We start from the raw sequence: 22106 nt of genomic DNA on the forward strand, positions 1-22106 counted from the left end.
CGCTGCACAGAAATGTTCTGCATGCCAAATCTTCAGAGCAGACCTTACTTATCGAACATAAACTGAGCTATTCAGCTTGACTTTACAAAGTTAAAGCCACACTGAGCGGTTTTATTTCCACTTTCACTTTCAGTCCCTCATCCTCAAACACTCTGTCATCTTCTCTTCTTCTCTTCTCTTGTTTTTCCTCGCATCACACTTAACAGTGACTCTGACTGTAACATATGACTTTAGTAACCACATGGCACATTTAAAAACAAACATTTAAAATGGATAGAGGTATAAGATACAGACCAATATATCAGAGACAGGGAGGGAGTAGAGGTAACGTGTTGGAGGTCTAAATCTTAACACAGTTATGCAATTAACTCTGAGTGGTTAGGGTTCAATGTTAGGTTTAGGGACTAAGTCCTCTGTTGGTTCGGGTGAGGCATGAAGTCCACTGACAAACACTAAGGGTTAGGTTTAGGAATAAAGTCTGAGTGGTTAGGGTTAGGGTGAGCAAACATATGGTTGGGATTCAACATTTCAGTGTTATGCTTTGAGTTAAAGATAATTGTTACATTTAAAAGCTGATAACTAAATAAGAGACGTTAAGTAATTGAGACATTCATTATCCAACCAGTCCATTAATCATGTCAGTGAAGCCTGCAGGATATGAGAAAAATCATCAGCATGTAATGAAAACTACTTTATTATTATAATGATGAATAGACTCATAACTGAATGTGCAAACTTCCTAAAAACTGCAGTTTCAATATCCATCTGGTCACCTGGGTGTTTCAACAGTACCTGGGACAGGTCCCTCCTGACTCCCCTCTCTTTCAACACCAATCTTACACTAATTAAAGGGACGGTAGCAGACAGGTATCTGGGGCTTTATCTGTTTGGAAAAAATAGTGTGAAAGCATATTCAATACACCTGAGGCTCATTCTGATAGGTTACATCTATGCATGCTGGAGGGCAGAGCGCCCAGCTTTCACATTAAAGAGTATTCCCATATGAGATGCAGCACAGCCGGTGATTTGAAGTGTGCCGTGGAGATGCAGCCCTTATACTTCGCAATAACATGCAGCAGAGAGACGCAATGATTCACACTGTAAACCTACGTAATGTTAGCAGATGACATGTTTCAACACACCTCTACCAGCAGATCAACACACCTCTACTATCAGATCAACACACCTCTACCAGCAGATCAACACAGCTCTACCAGCAGATCAACACACCTCTACTATCAGATCAACACACCTCTACCAGCAGATCAACACACCTCTACTATCAGATCAACACACCTCTACCAGCAGATCAACACACTTCTACTATCAGATCAACACACCTCTACCAGCAGATCAACACACCTCTACCAGCAGATCAACAAACCTCTACCAGCAGATCAACACACCTCTACCAGCAGATCAACACACCTCTACCAGCAGATCAACACACCTCTACCAGTAGATCAACACACCTCTACCAGCAGATCAACACACCTCTACCAGTAGATCAACACACCTCTACCAGCAGATCAACACAGCTCTACCAGCAGATCAACACACCTCTACCAGTAGATCAACACACCTCTACCAGCAGATCAACACAGCTCTACCAGCAGATCAACACACCTCTACTATCAGATCAACACAGCTCTACCAGCAGATCAACACACCTCTACTATCAGATCAACACACCTCTACTATCAGATCAACACACCTCTACTATCAGATCAACTCACCTCTACTATCAGATCAACACACCTCTAACAGCAGATCAACACACCTCTACTATCAGATCAACACACCTCTACTATCAGATCAACACACCTCTACTATCAGATCAACACACCTCTACTATCAGATCAACACACCTCTACCAGCAGATCAACACACCTCTACTATCAGATCAACACACCTCTACCAGCAGATCAACACACCTCTACTATCAGATCAACACAGCTCTACCAGCAGATCAATACAGCTCTACCAGCAGATCAACACACCTCTACTATCAGATCAACACACCTCTACCAGCAGATCAACACACCTCTACTATCAGATCGACACACCTCTACCAGCAGATCAACACACCTCTACCAGCAGATCAACACACCTCTACTATCAGATCGACACACCTCTACCAGCAGATCAACACACCTCTACCAGCAGATCAACACACCTCTACTATCAGATCGACACACCTCTACCAGCAGATCAACACACCTCTACCAGCAGATCAACACAGCTCTACCAGCAGATCAACACACCTCTACTATCAGATCAACACACCTCTACTATCAGATCAACACACCTCTACTATCAGATCAACACACCTCTACCAGCAGATCAACACACCTCTACCAGCAGATCAACACACCTCTACTATCAGATCAACACACCTCTACCAGCAGATCAACACAGCTCTACCAGCAGATCAACACACCTCTACTATCAGATCAACACACCTCTACTATCAGATCAACACACCTCTACCAGCAGATCAACACACCTCTACCAGCAGATCAACATACCTCTACCAGCAGCAAATCAACACAGCTCTTCAGCAGATCAACACAGCTCTACCAGCAGATCAACATACCTCTACCAGCAGCAGATCAACACAGCTCTTCAGCAGATCAACACAGCTCTACCAGCAGATCAACATACCTCTACCAGCAGCAGATCAACACAGCTCTTCAGCAAGAGTTCATCCTTTAAAGGTGCATCAACCACTCTCTCTTTTTCTCCTTCAACATCAACCACTCTCTCTTCTTCTCCTTCAACATCAACTGCTCTCTCTTTCCCTTTTTCGTCAAATCTGTTCTTCTAAATGTTGATATCTTCCACACACTGCACCTTTAACCTCTCCACAGGATGTCAGAAAGCTGGAGGACAGAAGTGAGCACAGAACAGACGTGTGTTTGAAAGATGCGACACACGCCCTCCTCGGGGGAAATGGCTTTAAAAACATATGAACGGCTCCATTGCTTGTGACAGCCAATGATGTCTGTCGCCCTGATGATGTAATTTACCCCCACTCTGGTTTAATCTTGTTTTCAATTCCCAAGCAGAGGCCCTGTAATGAGACGCTTGTGTCCCAAGACTTGTCACCAGAACACCTATTTTTCCCAGAGCTGCAGGAGTCTGCCAAACCCGTCTCCTCCTGTGTGATCTGCCCTTTTAAATATTAGATCAGCCCTGCCCACGGCGCTGCTCATTAATATTACAAATTAGATTTCCTAAAACCTGGTTACACCTCACAGCTGTGTCTCTCCAGAGTTCATCCGATGCTTTTTTTATATAATTTCACAGGTTGATTTGAGAAGAACATCTTTGGATTCAGAGAATAAATGCTCAAAATGTCACTGGAGTATTTCCTGGAGCTGGCGCCGTGTCGCCCTCAGGTCAGCTGTGTCTGTTTCCAAGCGGAGGAGACAGAGAGAGCGCTGTGCTGCTGCTTAACTCTGTTACTCTGTCACATCTATCTGAACAGCCAGAGGGCACATGACTGATTGTCTGATTGTACCTGTGTGTGCATGTGTGTGTGTGTGTGCGTGTGTGCAGACAGGAGCAATCAGTGCAAAAAAGACTTGCAGATTGCTCGAGGTCACGTGTGCAGTATCGGTTAAGTGGACATCAATGATGCAGCAGGCACACACCCACGCAAACGCAAGCACATCAAGCCTCTCAGTTTCATCTGCCGGGCTCCTGTAGTGAAACGGGAAGCTCTTACATTATTGATGGTCTCGTCCTGTAAAGCACTGAACTTACTCGACCCGTCGGTAACGTTACACCCGGCAGTGGAACCAAAACGTTTAGTCAAAGTGAGAGCTTTAATCAGACTAATTGATGCTGGCACAGAACGTCTCTACAAGTGATACGATTACAGATTTACACGAGTTCTCCCCAAAGACAGATCGGGATTACAGCAGTTGCGTGGTTGAACTTCATTCTACATGCAAGTTTATTTACACAGACTCTGAATAGTTGTAAAAGAACATGAAACAACAAAAAAGCAAACAATATATCACAAGATGTGTAGAACAATGCTACTCTGCCAGGAGCCATCAGAAGACTCATAAAATAAATGTGACACGCTCCATGTTTGGTCCGTCACGGCACCGGAGATGATCGGTTTCAATTCCACTGGATTCGCTTTGTTACGTTTTTGCTCCATCTCAGCTCCAACAATCCAGAGCCCTCCACAGCAAGACTTCTATTTCTGCAGGATGCCGGAGCCAGGCCTGCAGTCAGCAGGTCAGAGGTTTTCAGAGGACCACAAAGACAACATGGATGAGGAGAGGAGGAGGAGGAGAATCCTTGATTCAGTAATTACTGCGGGAAAACCTTGGTCACATGACTCCAGATATTCGGAGGTCCTGCTCCGTGCTTCGTTCTGAAAACACAACCTGTGGGTGTTGATGAATGAATGCGACCAGACACGGATCTGGTGGGAAGCGTGGCATTATACATCAAAAGATGCAGCTAATAACTAGCGTATGATCATCCAGCTTTTCGGCATCTTGGACTTTTTCACAAGTTTGTTCTGCAACTTGCAACTTCCACAATGTTAAATTTCTCAGAAGATGCAGAAACATCTACATCAACTCGTGAAGCTGGGAGATGAATCTACTCAAAGATGGCACTAAATAACTAAGTCCTCAGAATGTGTGTTCTGGTGAAATGCTTATAATATCTCTTGTGTTCTGTGGAGGAGCGTATCTGCAGCCCCTGCCCAACAACACCCCGAGGCCACTGCTGCTGCTGCTGCGTTCCCGTTAATCTCGCCCCGTTAAACCGAGCCCTGCAGCCGCTCCTGATGCCTCCTCTATTACAGAAATCTGGCGGTTACGTTTCTTCCAGCAGGGGAATTATAAAACACAGACATGAGTCACAGAGCGCAGGTAGCCAGGATACTGCAGATCTTCAGGATATTTGTTGGCCATGGGAGTTATTGCCTTCCTGGGTTGCATGCCCAGGAGGCAGCAAGACATCTAATATGTGTGGTTGCTCCTGGCAACAGAACTGCTAAGTGCACAGAAATTCATATTAAGAAGGAGGATGGAGTGTTTCGATATGGCAAAAATCACCGTTTTCAGAGGAGAGGTGAGCTGTTCCCCTGCGTACATGAGGTGACATCATGTCTATAGATCACAACAGCTCACATAATCCTGCATGAACAATAACCCAACCGAGTTGTGCTCCAAGTCCTCAAACACCATAACTCAAGGAGCATTAGAGATAAAGTATGACCTGCACAGGAGCTTTGATGCAGAGCAGTAGGTACAGATGCCCAGTGAGTATAGATGTAAATGAGCTATCACATTTAGTCTGGCCTCACACTCAAATAAAATAAAATAGATTTAAAATAATAATAAATAAACCAAAATAATAAACCAAACGTGTCTCACATAAAATATAATGAAATAAAAACTAAATAAACTGAATAATCTTAACCAACCTAAAATAAAATAATATTACTAAAATAAACAGAAAGAAAATTAAACTAAAATAAAAAAATATTACTAACTTAAATAAAAAAAATAAACAGAAAGAAACTTTATTAAAATAAAATAATACAAACTTAAACAAAATAAAATAAAAACTAAATACAGCTAAAATAAAATAAAATAATATGAACTTAAATCAAATAAAATTGAATTAAATTAACCGACATAAAATAAACCAGACCTTTTTCATCTGAATTGAACTAATCTAATGTAGTTCAATAAAATAAATTTAAAAAACAGAGAATTTGATCTCAGGTAAAAAAAATTGAACTTTGCAGATTTTTAAAAAGAAGCTGTTGTGTACTGAACAGGACTGATTGAGGAGCTTTTTGGGGGAACAGTAAACAAAGATGCACTCATATGTTTTGTGCAAAACCAACTTGTGAAACTAAAGGTCACAAAAGGTCAACCCTGTCACTCTCTGCTTGGACCTCAGTGCCCGCATGAACGAAGACTCCCCTCTGTTCGGACTATTTTCTGCCGTTGGAGCGTCCGTGTCATCCGCGGCTCTCTCTATTTAAAGAGTCTGGGCTGCAGATCTTGAATGACACACTGACATATCTCCAGTTACAGAGGCCGGGCTGTGCTGCTGTACCGCTCAGAGGATACGCATGCTCGGCAGCCACTCAGGCATGTAAATGGAGTTTCACACTTGACGAGCAGGTTAGCTGCGGCTGACGGCACAAGGCTGGAGCTGAAGGGGCGAATCAGAGACCTCATTACACCTGTCACACAGGTGATATTTACCCGGCCTCTCACAGGGTTTGGACAGTGTATTGACACAGATATGTGGAGGTATGTTCCTGTTATAGCCTCCTTTTAAAGATGACGACTCTTTTTCTTATAAAGAAGAAAACTATTGTACTAAATGTTTGACTTGACGAGCACAGACAAATCCAGATGTGTTGTTTTGGGCCACTGCTCCAACGGTTCCCATCTGTCTCTGGGCCAGCACAGGTCGTTTTTAATGGCTTAGTAATCTGCCAATCGGCTTTCGTATGAACTCAGTGCTACTGGATAATCTAGAATTATCATTTAGAGTTAAAGTTAAATATGAACTCTGACCTGTGTGAGGATGAAGGCCTCTGTGGGTCTGAGATTATACACAATCAGTTTTTTAGAGATGTTAGCTTAACAGAAAAGTATGATTCCACTGTTAGAGGGAGGAGGGTTTCGGAAACAGTGACTCAGTGAGGAGAATATTTAATGACTTCTTCATATGGTGGCGCTCAACGACTCCACTGGAACAAGAACATCGAATGAATTCAATTAACCCCCTGCTGCTGCTGCAGTTCAATCATGACATAGCTGAGTTTAAAGAAGAGATCACTTCAGATCCATTGAAACAAAGTTCAACACAAAAATAGAAGGATTTATGGAAGAGATCGAGTGTGTGTTCAGAAAAGAGGCAGGTCCAGGTGATGTGACGACACTCTGGTGAGGCTGCATGTGGACTTCAGTGCAGCAGCTGTGCTCTGGTTACTTACATCTGTGTCGGGCCCTTTATCGGCCCCAGGGCAGGAGAACGTAACTAACTCATGGCACCTCTTGTGGACCACAAAACAGCAAACTGCAGAGAAGAGAAGAGACAAGAAGAGAGATTAGACATAAAGACACATGAGAGAGAATCTTAAAAATACTGATATTAAAAACACACGACACTGGAGTGATTCGAAGATGGACAGCAGAGATCTGATCACAAAGAAGGAACAAACAGCGACTGATGTCTCGGCTCGGCTCCTTATCATGTGTCCAGATGGCCAGTCCTGCCTGCAGGCTGACTGCTCTTATTACACAGCACAGTGCCACCTCCTCACTGACATGACAGTAAAGCAAACACACTCACACACACGCACACACACACACACACACACACACACACTCATGCTTTGCACGCACAAAAACACAAACAAACAGGATTCCTGGTTACAGAACACGCCCAGATGCAAACATCTGAATGCATCTGCAGGGTCGGAGCACACAGTGTCACGCTCGCTGCAGGGAAGGAGCCGGGTCACTCGATGCACCGAGGTCTGCAGACAAACAAGTCAGCAGCCGACTCAAAGAGGAGGAAGGCGCCTGTGGCTGGCTCTCAAATCAGTCTGACACCAAGACGAGACAGCGTGAGGGAGGGGGGCTACGTGTGATCTGGACGGAATAAACAACAAAAGCTCAAATCTTCTCAGTCGCTGTCTCTCACTTCTCCCGTTCGTGGGTTTTTCCACGACTCCTTTGTTTCCGCAGACAAAAGCATCCTCCCTTTCTCTCCAGGACTTAAATGTTTTCAGGGCCGACACTTCCAGGACAAGATAAAAGCTTCTGAATTGATGGTTTTCAGGAGTCTCCACTCAGCGCTGAGAGAGCCTGAGTAGACTCCATTAGTGGTTTGTGCCGAGGATTTTCAGGAACCTCGCTTGATTTTACAGAATCACTTAAGTTCCAGCGGTGGGCTGAAGCAGCGTGCAGAGTCTGAGTGTGTCACATGTATCCGTCTGAGGTCTTCACAGAGCATCAAGAGTTCAAATGAAACATGAATAAATGAAGCCCTGATGTCTTCAAGAGGGATTCCTCTAAAGATGCAAAACTGAAGCAGTAAGCACTTCATTTGACAACAGATCAGAGCCGCTCTGAGATGCATTATTTTGGAGGATTATCGACTGGAATGCTCCAAAATAAATTCACCTTTATGTGTTTTCATGTGGTTAAAAATAAAGATTCAGACATGCACACACGATGACAGCGCTGTCGGAGATTTTATCTTTGACTCCCTATCACTGTTCAGGAATGAGTCAGTCCTTAGTGTACACCCATCCACCATCTGTCCTGTCACCTAAAATCCTATTCATGAAGGTAGCACAGCCAATTAGCATCGCTCATGTGTGTAATATTCCCTGAGAGCTCATTGTGCATCAGATTTTATTAGATTTCACTCAAACGTAGCTCATACATCAGATTCCTATTTCACACTATTAGCAGCAGATATAACTCAAATGGACTCATTTCCGTCACTATCACTCCATAATAATCGACTCTGAGTGCACCTATTAAAGAGAACATACACTTCTGCATGTAAATGAAGGCTTATGCATATTTTATAGTCAATGTTACATCACATCCTGAGGCAGTGGTCATTGAGTTCAACCTGTGCACGAATCATCTGCAGGATCGAAACCTTACGGCGATACCTGACCTGCAGAAACATCTGCACCACGAGCCGGCCTGTACCTACTCTTACTTACACACATGTTGACAGATGGGGAGCCGTGTTGTGTGTTTGTTTGCAGACTGATGGACGATGAAAATAAAGAAACAAGTGGCTAGTTTTCTAGAAAGAAGACAAAAAGGAGTCCCACAGCTTTAAGACACCGCCGTGCTCAGCAGGGGAGTGGCCTGTTCAAGAAAACTGGAAGTGAAATGTTCTGATTCTAGAGTCTCATAGAGCCAGAGTTGACACACATCAGAACATGCAAAGATATATCTATTAAAAGGAACGTTCTGTTTGAAGTGTAGTTCTATGAGCTTCTTGTCAGTAGTAAGTGTTTTAACCTCATGGGATGTAGTCTAGCATCTTTACTGAGAAACACACTACGGTTCCAGCCTGCCGACGGAGCCATTTGTGCCACATAATCTAGTTAAAGAGTTAAACCCAGGAGGCAACCTGTGGTGTAAAAACGTGACGCTCATGTGGATGTGCATTAAACAGCAGATTTTTGAATGTCCACTTGTCCTCTTTAAGACCCAGAACCACCAGCTTCACAGGAAGTGAGTAAAACATGTTCAGGAAATGATTTTGGTAATGTTCTGTAACTCGTCTGTTTTGATAATATTAAGATTAAGATTTGTATGGATAGAGGGGAGGGGATTTAACTGACTGTTGTTGCTTGCATGGAGGCCGATAGCCCACCTCAGCTCCACCTCAGCTCCACCTCATCTCCACCTCTTTAAAGGTGACATATCATGCAAAATTGACTGTTTAATGGTTCTCTACCTGAAATATGTTTCCCTGGCATGTCTACAAACCCCCCGAGAATGAAAAAAATCCATTCTGCCCCTGTTCTGATTTCTCCACCTTTCTGTAAATGTGTGTGAAACGAGCCGTTTCAGACTTCAGTGTTTTTGTTACGTAACAACAATATCCGGTCTGTCACGGAGTCAGAGCTCGGAGCTTGTTCAGCCCATAGACTGTATAAAATAATACTGAATCCCTCCTCCGTTTTTCATTACCTGCACACGTGTGCTAACAAGGAGCTTAGGAGGGAAGCATGCTAGCTGTAGGCTGTCTTAATAAACACAAAGGTCGGTTTTACTCCCCACGTCTGCAGATTTGAAGATCTAGTGTATGATTTTTATTTGTCATGGATAAGTGCTAGTGCTAGTTAGCATAGCTACATAGCTACATGTTCATAGCTGTAGCTGTGTACCAAGACACACGTCGACATACTGACAAATAAAACAACAAGAAACACTAAATCTGTGACCAATCCTTCAGAAAAGGTCCCGCTGCCTTTCTGGCAGAGGTCGGTTTTACTCCCCACGTCTGCAGATTTGAAGATCAAGTGGATGATTTTTATTTATCATGGATACGTGCTAGCGCTAGTTAGCATAGCCACATAGCTACATGTTTGTGTACCAAGACACAAGTCAACATACTGATAAATAAAACAACAAGAAACACTAAATCTGTGACCAATGGTTCAGAAAGGTCCTGCTACAGGCGCCTCTCCGTCAGGATCAGATTCTGGATCAGATTCAGAGGGTTGAAGTAACGTGATCTCTGAGCAGCCGTGTATATTCAGCCAACATGTAAACATTAGATCAACATGCTGGAGAGCCAAGACCACATCCACTTCCTGAGGGGGCGTGGTCAGAGAAAAAACAAAGTGTTCTGAGGAGGACTGAAGAAGAGGGCTTTTCAGGCAGACCAAAATCTGATTTCAAAGTGGGTTTTTTTAGCATAAACTTTAAAGACATGTTTTGGGGATCTCTTAGACCAATATATATTGATGAAAAAAGCGTGATATGTCACCTTTAACTGTTTCCAGATCGACTATAAGTTAGGTTGAGTCAGCTTTTCCAAAACGGGGATTGCCATCACTCCTCAGTGAAAATCTATGACATCACTGAGACTACATCCATGTTTTATATCCGAACCCCAATGTTGGTGTTATGTGTTGTTCTCACTAAACGTTCATGAAAACATATGCAGGAATGAATTACTGGAAAAGTCAATGTAAAGACGTGAGTAAAGATGTAAGCTGTTTTTGAACTTGATAAGACCAACCAAACACATGCCAGTCATCCACAATTAGACCATCTTTAGCTTTGAAAAAACCTAAATATTCAAACACAAGCTCCAGTTTTAGGGACTTTAAAGTGGATCTAGTTTTTATTGGGATGATCCACTCTGATTTTACAGCTGCAGCTCAGCCGGCTTCTACAGCTCATATTTGAAAACAAGACAATCATCTGCAATGGACTGAATGAAAACCAGACAATAATCTGTACATGCACTGGATATAGTTTGGATAAGCTGGGAATGAGAAAACATTGGTATCTGATCTAATAATGGCCGATCAATGCAGCCTCCCCTCCCCCAACAGAAGTACCTAACCACCACAACACAGACTGCGACCCCCCCTCGTCTCATCAAGCTATCAGTCAGTGAGCAGTCAATACCCAACATGAAACCATGAACCATACATCACGCAACCACCACAACCCTGTCTGTGCAGCTCATATATCTCCACTGACCCACCGCCTCATCATTTATCCCACAGAGGAGCAGCTGAGAGCATGAACGGACGTTTGAATCCACAACACGACTTCGTGTAGGAGACGCTGTGTTATGCTTTGAGATGTTCCTGTACCGGGTCTCCATCCAACCAATCCAGAACCTAAAAACATCCCTTATATTGGTAGAAAACTATGGTTCCTGACTTTAATGAACATTACCGCACTGGGAGACTGTTAAGTGGATTGACGGGTGTATCTACCTGTAGACTTGTAAACACCAGATTTTTAAGCTGTATCAGATGCTTGATTCAGATGGTTGACTCAGGTGATCTGATCTGATTCTGGTCTGAACTCAAGTCAGCTTTATTTCTGCAGTAAAGCACTGTTTGTTGGGCTGTTTCCAATTGGTTTGAACCAATTCTGCAACCAAGCCTGGGAAAAGCAGAGGTCTGCGCTGTTAGTACGGCTGAAATAACAGGGAATGCTCCAAGAAAAATCAGCGTGGCGTGGGGAACATCAAGACAGACCCAAGTGTGATATCTAATGTTTCTGTTTGGACAAAGAGGGTGAAGTTTTCTGAAGCCACATGGCTACAAAGCTGATTCTGATGAGTCCTGTGGAGGCGTTAAAAATGCAAAAGCAAAGAGTGAACGTCAGCTGGAGCAGAGATGTTCATGCACATGGACCGTCCAACCACAGGACCCGTGCATGGCCCACTTCTTTCATTTTCCCTCTTCACCCAAGGACTCATCTTCTCAACCCTGCAGCTCGAGTGAAATTGGTCAATTTCCAATGTTTTCTAGATGGTGCAATGATTTCATGTGACATGAACGCAATTTTTCATGAACTTACTTCCTCCAGAGATTTACAGAGTTGGCCTTGCATGTGAGAGGAAAAAAAAGAGAGAGGAAAAAGGAGGTACGTGTTTGAGCTGAAGACATGAGGTGAGATTAAGAGGGAGGTCGATAGAGGCTTAACATGTAGGCGGACTCAGGCCGGTCTCATCAGAGCTCAGCTACATAAAATCAGGTGTCCCAGTGGTCGTGTTCAGGGGGAACACGAACACGCATACATCACCTCTGACACTTTCTTAGAGGAACATGTCCATTAGGAGGCAAAGGCTCTGAGCTAACAGCGCAGTAACTGTATTACCACTAGGGCATAATGTACACCATGTTTTATTAGTGTTTATTAGTCTATTTATCAAATTGCAAATTATTAAAGAGCTGCAGCGCCCGTGAAATGAGGCAGGCTGAGCACAGCAGGGACAGGGTGGTCTGTTTTTATGAGAAAGCTGTTTAGAGCTATTGGATTAAACCTGGGGCTTTAGGGACAAACAATTCAATATAAAGCCATCAAGACTAACAGAATTAGGTACATAAAGCTCTGCCAGCTCAGGTAGTTCTCTTTAATCCTGCAAGAAATCACTTTAAAGAGACAAAAGCTGCAAAATTGCATTTTCCTCAACGGGTTTGTTAGTAAAAATGTAGATTATTGTCTGCCTCTGACGGAGAAACGTCTTTATCGTCAGCACAGGATTCATTATACGGTACCTTTAATGAGAGGTTTCAAATCAATACTTATTGCCTTGCAGCGCAACAGACGGCTAAACGCATAACTCAGACTCTCCCACGCCCACTCGGCAGATTAATTTCTTCCAGGTAACAAGTTCGAGTGATTTCCTGAAGGTTTTCCTTTCATGAATAAAAGCAGGAAATAAGAAAACAGAAGGTTTAATCCAACACTTCTCAGTATGTAAATGTGATCCACGTCTCAAACATAGCAATCATCGAGAGGAGAGCGTTTGGACAAAAGCCTCTGTTTCATGAATCCCTGCGGTTCTCTTCTGCACTTCAATGCCTCGATCGTTTTCACCTTACAAAGGATAAACGGCTTTAAACGGAGAGTGAGATGAAATCATCCGAGGAGATGATTTAGACCCGAGCAGGAACAAACGGATCATAGCCATGTTTTGGAAAAAGGATTATAATCACAGTTTGATTTGGTTAAACAAGATGATCTGTGTTTGAGCCCAGCTAATTGGTTAAAAACACTTTTCATTATATATAAACATGAAGTATAAATTAATAACACATTCATTTGATCTCATGCATTCATCCTCAAGATTCATTGTTTCTGTAAACACTTTAATATTCTTTAAGAGAGGAACAGTTTGCTCGGTGCTTGTGTTGCTGCTGAAGCCAACCAATCATAAACAAGAGGTACTTTTCAACCAGAAGTTCCAGGAACTAAATGGTTCCTGTGGTCCATTGTTGTATGTGTTTCGACCGTGGACTGAAGTCCCGTGAAGATTATTCAAATCAGGCCAGTGACGCACTACACCGAGACGAAGGCCATACTTCAAAGATGACACCATAAAAGCCAACGGACGCGTACGCCAGCATCAACATGAGTGACACCTCAGTTAGCCTGTTAGCATGAAGGAGATTCCTCTTGTGCTGTTTCTGATCGTGCTTTATTGCAGATGGATTCATTGAATCAACGCTTTGAAGGAGACGAGCTCTCAAGAGGATTTAAAACACCTGAAACGCTCCACTTAAAGCAAGAAGACAGATTTTAAAGCCATGTCAGAGATGGACCGGTGTTCCAGTTTAAAGAGTGACCCTGATAACTGGAGACTCTCAGCCAGATGCATCCCTCACAAATGTCTTCAGACGATCATTAAATATCTGATGAGGATATTTGGAGAATAAAAACTAAACTAGTTTGCATTCCCGAGGACTCCTTCTGTGTTTCAACAGCTGTTGTAAACTCCACAAACACTGACACGTTCAGCTGAAGGTCTCCAGTTTACAGGGTCACTCTTCAGACTGGAACACTGGGAGCTAACAGAGACGCATTCACACTATCACAGTCAAAGACTGCTGTTCAGGAGTTATTAAACCATGTGGATCAAAGGTGTGTGCGATGTTATTGTGGACGGAGGGGGAAAAAAAACACTGAGGGGACTCTACCAATCAGAAACGTTCAGCACAGCAGGCCCCGCCCCCAAAAGTTCCTGGACCACTGGAAAGTACAGGAACTTTTCAGGGGGAGATTAACTACCGAGGAGCTAAAGTAAGACTCAAGTTCCTGCTGTAGAAACGTGCACAGACCCTCAAAAAGTCCCTGGTTCCTGGGGAAAGTTCCAGCGGTTGAAAAGCATCTATTCATTTCGAACCGATCTGGTTGAATTCAGCTGTGAGGGGAATGTTGTCTGATATAGTTTAAATGAGGTTGAGGCTACATACACATAATACATCTCATGGTCTGATGACTGTTTGGGCTTCCTAACATGATTCATAATAACACTCTGACTGCAACAACCTACACATCCCATCACGCAGCTTAAACACACACAGACAGGTTCTCCCTCGTCTCCTTTGTGTACAGTCCTTTGCATTGTAAATACTTCAACGCTGACACAAGGAGGAGGAAAACTGCTGTAAGCAAACAAACTTTAACAAACAGCTTAAAGCTGAAAGAACCTGCTTCTTACCCATAAACTAAAGACTTACTGAGAGTGTCCAACGAAGATCCTGCTGTGTGGGTCTGAAAATATAGCCATAAAACAGAGCCTTGACATTTCAGTCAGTCATTCAAATGATAAGTCCTCTTTTTCAAAATCCAGACTCACACTGCTTTCAAAGGAAGAATCACAATACCCCTTTAACTACTGCAAAATCAAGTTCTCTAAAACGAGTCAGCTGTTCTGTAAAACCAGGGCTCCAGCTGTACTCAACAATCCTGGCATCCTGTTAGACTTTACACCTTGAAATATAACACTTATTCTAACACGTCTTTAAGGTAAAATGTTTCCATCAAACAGCAAACTCTCTGCATTCCTCTCCTGTTGCTGCACTGCACAGACTTTTACATCAGCAAGGTCTCACAGGTATACATTAATGCACCTCCACACTAAAGAACTGCAGGTCTCTCTTTCATCGAGCTCCGCTTCTTAAAACACAGCTGAAGTACGCAGGAGGAAACCTTGAACACATTAAACATGATCAGGAGTTGTTTATCTGCTGAGTCCGTGTTGTGATGAAGAATTTAAGTGGTTGACTTCCTCCTCCATCATTGACTCCTCACACTTTCACATGCATTTCTCTTTTTTTACAGATTGTTTAATGGCATTTAGTGCATGGCCTGAATATACAGACAGAGTTGTATTACAAAACTCACCCCACACACACTCATCTTAAGCTTTCCTCTCTCTCTAGGCCTCCAGCCCATAATTACAGTGAAATCGAAAGTCATATCCATTATAATTTGTTAAGATGTTAAGCTGAGTAAAGAATGAATGAATAATAAATTAATTAAAAAATATATATATATATCATAATAATAATAATAATAATAATAATAATAATAATAATAATAATAATAATAATAATAAATAATATAAGAATATGTCATTTAACTAAAAAATACATTTATAAAAGAAGAACAATAATCAAATAATACATTAATAAATAATAAATAAATAAATGCAATAATAGAATAATGAATAATTAAATTAAATAACAAATGAATGAATGAATAATTAAATTAATTAATGAACACATAAGTAAATTAAATAATAATACAATAAAATAATTAATTAATAGATACATAATTGAATTAAATAATGATATAATAAATGAATTAATGAATAGATACATAATTAAATAAAATAATTGATTCATAAGAAAATAAGAAAATCAATAATCAATAATTAAATAAAATAATAAATAAATAAATAAATGGTGTTGTTCCTAAACTCTCCACCCCAGCTCCTCCTTTCTACTGTGTCTGATTTTACCAGTGTCATATGTATCGTCACTGATGCTCGCTCTGTTTTCTAGTCCAGGGGTCTTTGCTGCTGCTCTCCCTGCCTTGGCTTTACACATCTGCACATAAAAGAGAGGGGAAGTGTGCTCTCACCGCCTCAGGATTTGGCATTCCAGCCAGGGAGCTACCAGAACAGAGCCATATATACCGCCAAATATAACTTATTGCATGCAGATCATACATTGAGTGGTCCTGACTGAAATACATTTATAGGAGAATGTGTCGTTGTTGTGCCTTGCTAGATTAGAATATGGCCGATATGCTTCAGGTGCTCTTCTGGATGAAAGAAATTCAGACTCTCAACATAACAGATGAGGGGTTGCTAGTGATTGTCAAAGACTGTGTGGAGAAATTGATTCTAAAGCATTTCTGAACAACATCATTATAGTTTAACTGTTGCACAAAGACCTCCAGAGCTGGGATAAATCAAAGAACGATAAGCAGTACAGATTAAGAATATAACTAACACCATGTAGAGATTTGTTTAAAGCTTAATTAAAACTTAGCTTCAGTAACGAGGGTTGTTTATTGTTGAGGAAACGTCTCTACTTCATTTATTTATTTGTTTATTGTGACAGGTACAGTCAGCTCTGAGCTCGTTTCCCTCTGTAGTCCCTCACAGGTGTTTCCTTCTCTGGTAGCTGGCAGACTGTGAGAGCGAGTCTCGTGCACAGAATGGCCTCTTATTAAGGAGAGCAATTCAGAGGGATGTCATGTAATAGACAGATTTGGACCACTGCCTGCACAAATTACACGATGGGCACTCGAGAGCTACCTGAGTACATATGAGTGATCAGTAATGGCAGACTTCTGTGTGAAGACTGAAAACAGAGGGAGGGAGTCGGTGGTGCAGCAGCTGTAGGGAGAGCGAGGCTCAGCAAATATTAAACACCTGATTTTGCATGCATACCAGAGTGTGGAGGAGAAGTGTGTAAATAACGGTGGAAGGAGAGCAACCCTGAGACATGTTTAAAAAAGGTCAAAACTTGCAGTTGTGAGAGATAAGAGAATTCAAAATGACGTCACATTAAGTTTATTATTAAAGACAAACATGAATATAATAAAACATTCACACTATTTGTGCAAAGTTTGTATCAACGTTCATGTATGTAGAATCCAGTAAAGTTAGAAGAAGTGTGTATTCAAATATTAGCACTGTGTTGATGTTTGACAGCTTCTTCGTCTTGAGAACACGTTAGAAAGTTCTCTCAGAGCCTTTCATGTCTTCCAGTATCATTTAAAGGAAGCACAGTGGCGTTAAGTATCATAGAAACTACATTTCAGTGTAGAAATATTCATGAAAACAGCTCTCTAAGCTAAACACCGGTTTGGAGTCTTGTATCTTTGAATTCTCAAACTTTTTCTGCAGCGCCCCCTCTGGAAGATGAGCATATTTTAAACGTCCTTGTCCCTCTTTAGAATTTTTTGGACCTCTAGCTGCAAACTACTACAGAATATAACTGAAAAACTAACAAACCAATCTTACCAAAGAAGTAATTACTGACACTGTAACATGCAACTGTGACTGTCGGTGGAGGTTAAGCCAAAGGTGAGGTATAAGCATTCATCATTTCGTTTACATCGCAGAGCTTTACAAAATGACTCATGCCTTTCAAACAGCTCAGAAGTATTGACTGTTTTTAATAAGCACAGTCACACAGCCTAGTTTAGTAACTGCTGGTTGAAGAAATTAAAGAAAGACAAAAAGCATCCATGCACGACGGACAGTTTTGAAGTTTTTATCTCAGAGGATTGGACTTTACTTATTTATTTGAATCAACCTGATTAAAAAACATGCTTAAGATTTTCCTCAAGATGTCTCTGATCTCTCTGAACCTCTTCGAGGAGATTAGAGACACATTCGCTTTAAAGTGTAAAACAAATGGCTGCACTGAGGTAAGCAGTGTGCTATGTGTATGTGATTGAGGAAAAGCATAGATATTCAACTGTACTTGCATGAAATCTGGTTGTTACAGTCAGGATTATGTTTAAGTTTCATATTAAGAGCCAACCTTCAATTAAGTAAATTCCTGGTTTCTTCCTGTTAATCTCCATAGAAAGTTTCCAACTTTGAAAAATTCCTGGAATTTTGCAACCCTAATTCTACCCCTCAGAAAGTGATGTTAAAGCAGTGAATAGACTCAGTGGTGATGGTATTTAATCACACAGGTTGAAATCAGCTCCTCTCTGGATGCTTTAAAGCAGATAATAAACCCCTGTGCACCAACAACCAGCGGCACTGATGGGAACAAAGTGTGACGCTCCTGCATGGCAGCCAGCTCAGATTTGTTCAGGCCGCTGGGTGTGAACATTTGTTCTCTCTTGGGGACAGCTCTGTGAGCCGGAGACGACTTCCTCGTTATCCTGTGTGGACACGGCTGTTCTCCTCCTTTCTTCGACGGCTCAACACCTCCGGTCGAGCACGTCAGCCGATTAACCTGACCTGGCTCCGCGCCAGCTCTCACACTGTGTCGTCTCAATCCCCTCGCCTCCTGTAGCTGTGGACACGGTGAACACTGAGCATCCCCGAGGACGCTGTGCAATGCTGCAGCTCCAAAATAGAACAGATTGAAAACAGTCCTGGAGTCCAAAAAGGACTGAGACGCTGGCTGGAACACGGACGGTTCTCATGAATAATTCACAGAGACTAAAAACACAAATAGCCTTCGACAAAATAAAATCACTTGTGAGTGAAAAACAAGCAGCAACCTCTGCAGAGAGCTGAGAGAACAGTCGGTCTGTTGTTGGCATGTGTGAGGAATTAGCATACCTCACTGCTTGTTGTGGAATGTCATGTATGTTTTCTAAAGCTAACAGCTGTTTGTAAATCTAACTGGAGGTGACGACAATCATCCACTCAAGAAATCTGCATCAAACTTTCACAACTCGAGAGAAGTTCAGAGATGTCAGCTGTGATTCCAAGCTGTGATCAGACGATATAAACTCTTGAATTCAGTGTCAGGGCAACAGAAAGAGAAGTCCTAGGCTCCAGGAATTTAAAACTTCTTTGTTGTTTTATTTGAAAAAGGTGACACGAGAGGAGGACTGCAGAGGTTTACATGCTCTCCCTGTGCATGTTCTTCCCACAGTCCTAAGACATGCTCATCAGGTTGATTGGTGACTCTAATATCACCTGTAGGTCTCAGTGTGTTCATGAATGGTTGTTTGTCTCCACATGTTAGCCCTGTGATGGACTTGCCCAATGACAGCTTGGATAAGCTCTGCGACCCTGAACAGGATGATGGATGGATGCAAGATGAAGAGGATTTCCACAGAGACAGGATATATAGACTCAAATGATCACCCAGTTGAAGTATGCAGTGGTTTCTGTATCCGACCTCTGTCTGGATTATCAGATTTCCTCCCCGTGTTGCAGCGTTCGAGTCATTTCTCTGTCAGTCATTGTGCAGCAGTGGAGAGCTCACAGAGGTCTGGCGGCTCTTTTGCCCTCCTCCTCTGCAGCAGACACTGATGGTACTTCTGTATCTTAAAAATAGAGGGAATTTCTGCAGCAGACGCCTTGGACAAGTCGTGCACAACTTTGGTCCACGGTGTTTCTTATCTTTTCTAAATCACAGTTATGCAAAATATGCATAGATAAATAGTGGGTTCAAACTGGGTAGAGTTTGAACTCACAGCAAGTGTGCACTGTTCTGCCAACTCATGGTGCGTTCAGGACAACTTGAACAAATAAACTCTGACTTTTTAAACTCAATTAAAAGTAGGAAAGTGAGGGGACATGTGCCCCGTGTACCCTGCATCTACTACGTCCTGGAAGCTAGCATCATCAGGTCACATGATAACCAGGTCTGATGGATGGAGTTTCCTGTGCAGAAACTCTTAAAAAACCTTTTCGCCTTTCCAAACAGTTTTCAATCACTCTGAAGAGGAATAACTCAACTGAATGAGCTGCTGTCTGCAGAGTGCTGAATGATCACCATGCCAAAAATTAAAGATAATCAAAATGCATGTGTAATATTATACTGAACCATGTCGTGAGCAGAGACAGAGCACGCCTCTTCATGGGAGAGAAAATGTACTCAAAGAAGCTGCAGGTTTTAAACCACTATTCTAGTTTTTCTTGCAGAAATAAAATGTCATGCATTCGAGCGTCACGTCGTCACATTCAGACTCGCTTTCAGTCCTTCGTTAGAGGACCTTTATTCCTCCATTAATAAGGAAACACCTGACACACTGTGCCAAAGGCTGACTTCATCTTCAACCAAAGCACTCCACTGTGCCACCATGACAACATCAACCGCTCAGCAGTGACCTCAAAGACACACACACACACACACACACACACACACACACACACACACACACACACACACACACACACACACACACACACACACACACACACACCCACACACTTTATTACTGTTTATACAACACCAGCAGTGGCAGCCTTGACGTGCAAACCCTTGCTGTAAAACTTCAGCAGAGTGAGACAGCGTCGCAGAGATCCTCGTTACCTCAGAGGACTCTAAATAAGAGGGACTTCTCAGCCCGACTAAAAGCCCATAACTGATGAAAGAATGTCTTTTTAAACACAAGCTTCCTCCATGTTTATCCAGAGGGGGATCTCATACCAGCTCCTCCATGCAGGCTCACAGGGCCGGGTCTGGGTTCCTGTTTCACCCTCTGGACTTACACGAGGGGAGACACAGCTGGCTTTTATTTAGACAGCATGAACGCTGTGTTTCAGAGACGCAGTGCACGTTACTCTTTTTGTCTCAGCCAGAAATTTGGAGTTTGGACGGTCTGACTGAATGAGTAAACATGTCAAAGGCAGTTAGATCACAGCGCTCAGGTCCCGTCTCATACAAAGTCTGACTTAACACTGACCCTGTGCTCACTTACTCTGCAGAGTTAGCAGAGAGAAACCTTCACATTTCAACCAAATCATTCAAAGAATACTTCCCCAAATAAGTCCGAACACGTCTCTATCTTTGGAGTCGTGTTTGGCCTTCCTGGGAATCTGCTGCACGATGACTCACAGCTCAGACTTGGTAAACTTCATACAAACTCTGCAACAACTATTCAACAAAATCAGACATCTGTGACTGATTAACACCAGAGCAACACAAACAGCTGGGTTAGACGGACTAACTCTTCTCGACTAACTTCTGTCGTCTGTTTGTAATAAACAAACACACTGACTGCCTATCTCACCCCGCTGAGGTTCAGGAACTGATCAGGTAGAGATTTAATAGGATTTAACAGGAAGCCAGGCTAAGCCCCTGGACTCTCTGCAGGGCCAGGACTACAAACCCAGGGAGGCAAAAACTGACGTCTAAAGGTGCTATTCCACTGCAGGAACTTTCCGCAGGACTTTTTTTTTTTTCAAGTTTAATTTTTGGGCTTTTTTTGCCTTTATTGTTTGGACAGCTGAAGAGAGACAGGAAATGTGGGACATAGAGAGGGGGGGGGGAAACATGCAGCAAATGGTCACGGCCAAGAATCGAACCTGTGACCTCTGCAGCGAGGACTATAGCCTCTGTATGTGGGGCGCCTAGACCGTTAAGGCATTAGCACCCCTTACCCAGGACTTTTTGAGGAACTATGTGCTTTTCGACCGCAGGAACCAGGATCTAAATTTAGTTCTTGGTTCGTTAATCTACCCCTTGAAATGTTCCTGCCCTACTGGTAGTTCTTCCCAGAGGCCCAGGAACTAAGGAGGGCCGGGCCTGCAAGCCGAAAGTTTCTGATTAGTCCAGCACTCGCAGTGTTTTAATTCTTATTCAACCGCCACGTTTAAAAGACTACACCGGTTTATCTTTTCAGCGTACTTTGACCCTGCATTTCCTCGTTCTTCTGAGATGGATCATGAGAGGAAAGTGTAAGACCGGTGGACTGACGACGACGAGGTTCAGGCCTTCCTATTTATTCATGCAGAGGAGAACATCCAGAAGGATTTGGAGGTGGCAACCCGCAACGACTAAGTGTCTTGAACAGGATTAACAAGATTGGTTTCAGAGCACATGCAGCTAGCTTTAAATGTTTGCAAACAAATAACCCATATAAGAC

The 22106-nt window shown here is 42.6% G+C and overlaps 1 protein-coding gene across 1 annotated transcript in view; it reads right to left on the reverse strand.

Moving 5' to 3' along the window:
- The window catches only part of prkcaa (protein kinase C, alpha, a), a 174936-nt gene that overhangs the window by 107901 nt on the left and 44929 nt on the right, over positions 1-22106 (reverse strand). Inside the window, exon 3 of the mRNA XM_034688503.1 lies at positions 6995-7077. Within this exon, the coding sequence (XP_034544394.1) occupies positions 6995-7077 (83 nt within the window). The remainder of the gene's footprint in view (positions 1-6994; positions 7078-22106) is intronic.

Source organism: Notolabrus celidotus, chromosome 7 (assembly GCF_009762535.1).
Source record: "Notolabrus celidotus isolate fNotCel1 chromosome 7, fNotCel1.pri, whole genome shotgun sequence".
NCBI lineage: Eukaryota > Metazoa > Chordata > Actinopteri > Labriformes > Labridae > Notolabrus > Notolabrus celidotus.